Below are 7,365 nucleotides of genomic sequence, written 5' to 3'. Positions count from 1 at the left end.
GTGAACACAAATTAGCTAGCATAAATCAGTTAAATGATGAAAAATTAGGTGTCTATTTACTTGTGACCACTCAGTGTACATAATGAACAATAGAACAAATGGTATGACTAACTTTCCTCATTCCCCATGATTTTGAATATAATCACTTTTTTCTGTGGACTAAGGATTACTATGTCTTTTCATATGCTTCTCTAAGATTCATAACATAGAAAAAGTATAAATGCTCTCACACAAAAATTTGAAAAAGTCTTATTAAATGTTCAAACCTACATTTTTAGCTCTGGAAGAAGATAAGCTTCTCTTATAATAGTAGTAATCTTCCTTTTGACCACATTCAAATGAACAACTATGTAAATTGCACTCATGATTACTTGCATTTATGGGACATAGACATTAAAACTTGTTGGAATGAAAAGATATATCACTATTTTCTCTATACAGTAGAGTGCCAATTATCTGGACTAATGGGACCAAGGGTATCTTGAACGCAGCAAAAAAATTATATCTTGAACGCAGCAAAAAATTATATCTTGAACATATATTTTCAATATTTTTCTGCTATTTTTTTTACCAGATTCACCTTTTTTTTAACTTGTTAAAGTGAATGTCACAACTGAAGGTTCCCTGGCAAGATCTACCCTTTGCTACAAACTGATCCAAGCATGTTAGGACATGTTTAACATTTGTGTAGTTTTTTAGAAGGAAAAGACATATATGTATATACATATTTTTAATTTTAAAAATTTAATCTGGGTAACTGGACATTTGGATAGTCAGCATTCTACGGTTATATCTTTAACAAAATGCATTGAATACTATTCACTTGCAAAAATTACTGTCAAACACATTTAACATTTTCAATATAACCTCCTTTTGTCCAGAATTACACCACCATCACCTTAGTCATTTCAAAGAGATGCTTCTGATATTAAAAGAAGCAAAAATAAACTGCTTCAGGCTTTGTATTAATTTTCAAATTTTCATAAAAAATTAATGTAAAGATCACTGCTAGCAATTTTTGCAATCTTAACACGCAACCAATTATCACATTAGTCAGCGATTGTGCCTATCCTTAATGTGTTTTTTTTTATATATCTGCAGTTTACTAGATGGGTCACGTTAAATGTTCAAGAGGAGTTTTCAGAGCACAAGTACACATTGTATAATTACTTAACACATGCAACTTTTAACATTAATAATTACAAGAAAAAATATATAATTTGAAAAACTATCTTGAAGACACCAAAACACATATAAGAGAAGAACAATAAACATCTATGACAATTAATTAAAAAATCCATGTAATTTCCACACACTAACTAATATTACCAATTGTAAAATGTCTTCTTCTTTAGGCACCACTAGCAAGTCCAAGTTTCTACTGCAAGGAAAAAGAACAAAAATTTAAAAAACATAGTTTTTTACCATTTGTTTATGTTTTGTGGTCAAGTCTAAGTATAATATTCTGCAATCAAACACCAGAGTACTCTAAAGGAAATGTGGCTATTACTGTGGGATTCCTACTGTTGTACCTGAAATATTGCATAACAAACCCAGGTTTGTTGCACAGCATATAAGAAGGGAATGTTTCTTGTGTGTGCTATACATTTACTAGTTACAGCAAATAATATTCTATTTCACAAAACAAACAGAAATTTTACCTGTTATGAATCAAACCAATAACCTCTGAATAAGTTTTCCCTGTGATCGGATGCCCATTGACTGAAACAATTCGATCACCAATTACTAAGCCTGCAGTGTGTGCTGGACTTCCCTCCTTCACCTCTCGTACAAAAATAGTGTCCATGGCTTCTTGTCTTTGGTTGTTGCATTCTGTTGAGGATAAAATAATTCATTTATACTTAAGTGGAAAAAATAATAATTATACAATTACAAAATAAAGAATTGTTCTTATTTCTTTTCAAATCACATTCCAGATTCTCTGTCTAAAACATTTCTGGACTTGATGTGTTATGTAAATATATATATAATTAAGAATATGAATGTATAACAAATTTTGAATAGAGCAAAATAGTATTTAAATTTTATTTACATGTATTTCTTCTTTCAATCTTTTTATTTTTCTCTTATCTTTCAAAGTTGAGTTAAGTATTAGGTAACAATCCCAAAAACTGTGCAGACAGATGCTGACTCCTCATGTGGGGACTTACTCTGCAGGAAGTAGATGTGAGTTCTTTACTGATGTTACCAGTAACCTTCTGGTTGTATATAGTCTTACTGATTTCCTATCTTTTACTATTCTTAGCTAATTGATATGATTTTTTTTTCTTGCAGTTTCATTCCTCTTGAATGTTGACAAAAACCTTCTATGGTTGTCATTTTCACCTTCCTAATACAGAAGAGGATATTATCTTGCCAGTGGGGTTGTGTCATATTTTACATAGAAGCTTCTCTTGCAAGCTAGTCAACTTCCTCATTTAGTTTTATCCCTGCATGGCTTGGCACATAATTCAGGTAATGGTCTTACAATGCAGTTGCTTTGCTCTCTGGGGACCAACCACACTGAATTCTATGCAGTACTTCTTGTGAGTCAGTTGCAAATATTATGTTTGTGGCACTGTCTGTTTATGGTTCATTACTTTCTACAATCACCTTATCTTTCAAAACATCTACAGTTACATAAATCAAAAGTTTAAAGCATACAAACAGGTAGTCACTATTGGCAGTAAAAATTAGATTTATCACATTTTCTTTTTAATTATTATTCATTTTCTGGTAACAAAATGGTTTCAGAAACCCATCTTTATATAACCTAAAGTTAGAGTTAAGATTCATAATTTTAGCTCATCCCAGAAAGTAAAATGATTTTTACCAGCAGTACCCTTTTCAAACTCACTTAGCTATCTTGTGGAAAAAAATAATGCAATAATATTATGTAATTAAATCACTTTAGGTTTGCTGAAAAAGAACTCATTTAGATTTTATGAATTACAATACTTTCTGTTAGCAAAAAATGACTTACAGCACTTTTTCCAGTAACATATGCTCCAAACACACATATCACAATAATGAAATTACTCACTACCAAAACCCCCGATTGTACCAACAACAAAATTAGGGTATGATAGATGGTAGTTATCCTAATGAGAAGTTAAGCAAAATATAACATGCAAGATATAATGCTGAAATGCACTAGATTTCACTAGAAGGCATTGTTGGACATATAAATCAGTTACAGAATGCTATAAAGTATTTAAAATAAGCACTAACATTTCATACAGTAATTACTTTCATGAAATTGAAATTAGGTTTTCAATTTGCTTTACTGTCTTCACATCAGACTTCTTAAATTATATAAATTATGTAACTGGGTGGTATATTCAAATTCTACAAAGAAATGTTGCAAGAGTCATACTCACTGAGATACATAGTACTTTAAAAGCATTGTTAACATTAAAATATATCAAGAGTAATGCCATGTATACCAGTGCTCCAGATGAGGGACATACCGGCATAATTTCCAACCAAAAATCGGCTCTTTATGGCCTTAAAAAAATACTTTTTACTGCCGTGGAAAAAGTAATACGGTTCCTGCCTCTTTAACGGTAGTACAGTAATTAATGGGCACATTCTTGTAGCTTTCTGTAGATCTGCACAGTTCACACAGTAGAGCTGCAAAAATAAGTGCTCTCTAACTGCCAGCAGTTTCTATTGGTGCACTTGTGAATGATCCAATTTAGTGTAAAAAAATAAAAGAAAAAGTTGTAATGTTGTAACCGACCTCATAACTATTTTGTACTTGTTATAGTTTTCATGCTATAACTTTTAAAGTTTACTGATAATCTGCCAAATTTCGTTAACATTTGCTTACCAAATTACAATGCTTTCATATGTTTTTTTTTTTAATAAGTCTTAAGGTTTGTAAAGCAATGATTTTCTCCACATCTTGCCCATCTATCAAGTAATTTTCATATTGGTGTAGACAATTACACAAGCCATGAAATTGATTACACTTTGAGTAGCAATTTAAATGGCAATTCTCATGGATTTTGCAATCGTTGTAAAATTCCATTCAAAACTGTCCACTTTTTTTGAAAAAGAAATTGAGTTTTGATCACCATTCCCTTGTAGACAACTAGAAATTGAAATTCAAGTTGTACACGAGCCATCGACCGAGAGTAAAAAAACAAGTGGAATTGTATCGCTCAAATACACCAAAACCTTCAACCAGATGAGACCTTTGTAGTAATGAACTACAAGATGAAATGTGAACCACTATACTTTCGAGAGAAAACACTTGAATGCTATAGAAAGAAAGGTTTGTCATGGCATGGAACCATGGTATACACTAGAAATGAATTAAGATGCATGAATGATGGGGATTAAAATGGAGATGATGTTCGATCAATTATTATGATCACATATTATCCAGAGATTCAAAGCAGGACTGATTTGAAGTTATTTTGATTTATGAGGGTATTATGATGCATATGAAACCTAACTTGCCACATATTAGTAAAATACACATTCAGTCAGACAATTCAAAATGTTACCAGAATGGAATGCTATTACTAGGTATGCTTTTAATTCATGCAAAGCATAATGTTCCGTTGAAATCTTTTGTGCACACTGAAATGCAGGATGACAAAGGATGCATTGATGGGCATTTTTCAGTTGCAATGAATGCAGTTATAGCTTTTGTGAACATGGGGTACAATCTCCCCAAAGGAACTACTTAATGCATTGCATAATGATCATGGTTTGAAGAACACAAGTTTTCCTTTTTATGTTGCAGCATGATGTTGTTGATGCCATGACAAGATCATGTAAAGATGCAATTTCTCTTTTTAGCCGTCTTAAACATTTTAATGAAGCAAAAGTTGTTGACAGTGAGCTTCATGTTTTCAAATATTCAGGTGGTGACTATATCAGGATTGATATAAGATTTGCGACATTTGTTTACAGTTGTGGAACAGAGCAGTATTAATGGAAACATTCCTGGTCTTCTTAGAGCTATTTAAAATGTGGAAAGAAGCAAAATTTTTCAGGCGACGAAGAAAATGCAGAAGGAGATGTGGTCGTACAAGATGAAAATGAAGAGACAGTGGTTGACGAGGTGTATCAGGATGAATTTACTTTAAATCATGAAGATGAAGTTTGCTTTTGTGGATCATTGACTTCCTGTAACTGGTGTGGAAATAATGATAAGTGGGAAAGCATATAATGAAGAAGATAGAATAAATGCTCTCAACACTTTTCAGAATGATGATGTAGAGAATGAAACATTCTGCTAAGTATGTCAACAGTGCTTTCTTTCAGTAAAAACAAAGGAAAGGCACAAATGTGAAGGTATTAGGAGTAGCAAAGAAGAGTTTAATGCTGGTTGGATGCAATGCTCAAGGCATGGAGAAGTGTATTAGGGGGGATATTGAATCCTTCAAGACAAAAGTTTAGGCAATGTTTATGGAAGGTGTTGAGGATAAAAGAAACAGAGTAGATCCTGGGTGGATGCTTGAGAGACTTCGTGCTGAGTTTCCAGATAGACTTGACCTTCCATCTGAAACAGCAAAGTTCTAAAAGCATAGCACTCTTAGTATTGTCTCAAGAGGCATTCAGAATCTGTTTGCAGCTATGATCAAGCATCTTCTATGTGAGACCAGCTTCCAGATTACCCTGATGGTGGGATTGACAAGATTCAAGGAGGTACATATTCAAGATAGCAATGACGTGACCCCCCACACACACACATTCACCAAAACACCTCAAAAAAGAGTAACTCTGACTCATGATGTGCATGTTGATATTTAGATAAAAATACTAAATACTTGCTATAATAATGTAACTTCAGTTTAAACAGACTAATTGAAAAATATTTATTTGCTACAGCTTTTTTTGCAAAAATAGATTGCTGTAATCACTGCTTATAGGTGGCAGTAAATATTTTAATTCTTCATAGCACTACAAATTGTGAAAAATAACAAACCATGTTACTGAATTTTAGGAAAAATTAAATTTTGATTTCTCTTTCATAAGGATGATAAAGGTGAGAAAGAAGATGAACCTGACGATGTGAAAGAAAAAGATGAACTCTAAAACCAACTTCACTGTTACAATTTGTTTCTAGCATTAATACAGTTCACTTTTTTAAACTTTATTCATTTAAATATTTAATTTGAGTTTATTGGATTTATAAGAACAAGTAAGGTTGTTTCATTTATACTCTATGTATATATGCAAGACTTTTTTCATTGTGAAGATAAGCTGAAGTTTTATAATTTGTATATGATGTTGAAATGTAATAATGCACAAATTCTGTTGTAAACAAGTGGAAAATATTTAATATTTATAAATATAATATTTCTCACACAAAATGTGTGTGTGTGTAGTATGTTTAGGACATCTTGCAATCATCTGTAATATTTCATGAAACATGGGTTGTAAACTGAATTCTTTTAAGGAACAAAATTAATTAAACTGAGAATTTACTTTTCATTTTAAATTTTTGTGTGACTACCTTCATACATTAAAGAATAAACTTTACATTGTTCTTCCTTTATCCTTAAAAAATCCCTTAGAACTAGGTTTTCTTTGAATTTAACACATTACAATATTTCATCTTTATGTTGCTAATGAAGAACAGATGAATTAAAATTCAAATGCATGTACACAGTCATAATTTAGAAACATCTTTAAATAAATATCTATTGTAAGATATATTAAGGGGGGGGGGGGGTAAGCATGCAGCAACTCCCTATCCTGATTTCAATAAACTTGTCATGCAGTACATTAAAAGTGGGTGTATATGTATTTTCAAGCTTACAACAAAACCTTTATTTTTACATATCAATTGCTAATTATGTAAGTAAATAAATAAATAAATAAAACACTTAAAAGAGCTTAAATGTTCCAATTAATAAGTAATAAAATCTTCTTGTATCAATCTGTTTTGTTTTTCTTCCATGAATGGATTTGTGTACCATACAATAAATTGAGAATGATAAAACCAGTAATTAATGATTTAACAACCTACTTGCTTACACAAAAATTGGGCAACGTTGAAAAGGAAGGAATTTGCATTTAAATAAAAAACATTAATATTCTTATTATTGTAAAGGTAAAAACTAAACTTTTTATATTAGATTAGGTAAAATAGATAAATACATTTTTCATGTGGTATGGTTTGCAAGCAGCTTGTGCATTATGTAATTGGATAGGGTAACATGAGCTGGATGTTTACCAAGTGATTTATAAATTTTATGGTGGGAATAGCAGTTAGTAATGGTTCAAAGGGCAAAAAACAATAAAATTTAACTATAAACAGATTTATATGGTACAATTTGAACTCATTCTAGAAAAAAAAAGGGGGGTAATTTGGATTTTTTTTTTTTTTTAGGTGGTTATGAG

The 7,365-nt window shown here is 31.3% G+C and overlaps 1 protein-coding gene across 4 annotated transcripts in view; it reads right to left on the bottom strand.

Moving 5' to 3' along the window:
- The window catches only part of LOC106457641, an 80,316-nt gene that overhangs the window by 50,335 nt on the left and 22,616 nt on the right, over positions 1–7,365 (bottom strand). For 3 of the 4 annotated variants that reach the window (XM_022383640.1, XM_022383638.1, XM_022383641.1), the window contains 2 exons: positions 1,662–1,833; positions 1,330–1,381 (listed from right to left, as the gene is read on the bottom strand). In XM_022383640.1, coding sequence (XP_022239348.1) covers positions 1,330–1,381; positions 1,662–1,807 — 198 coding nt within the window. In that variant the 5' untranslated portion in view covers positions 1,808–1,833. The remainder of the gene's footprint in view (positions 1–1,329; positions 1,382–1,661; positions 1,834–7,365) is intronic. The other variant, XM_022383639.1, reaches the window with a different exon arrangement.

This window comes from Limulus polyphemus, unplaced genomic scaffold (genome assembly GCF_000517525.1).
Source record: "Limulus polyphemus unplaced genomic scaffold, Limulus_polyphemus-2.1.2 Scaffold355, whole genome shotgun sequence".
Taxonomy (NCBI): Eukaryota; Metazoa; Arthropoda; class Merostomata; order Xiphosura; family Limulidae; genus Limulus; species Limulus polyphemus.
The sequence above is the reverse complement of the archived record's forward strand: the minus strand, read 5'-3'. Positions and strand labels throughout refer to the sequence as shown.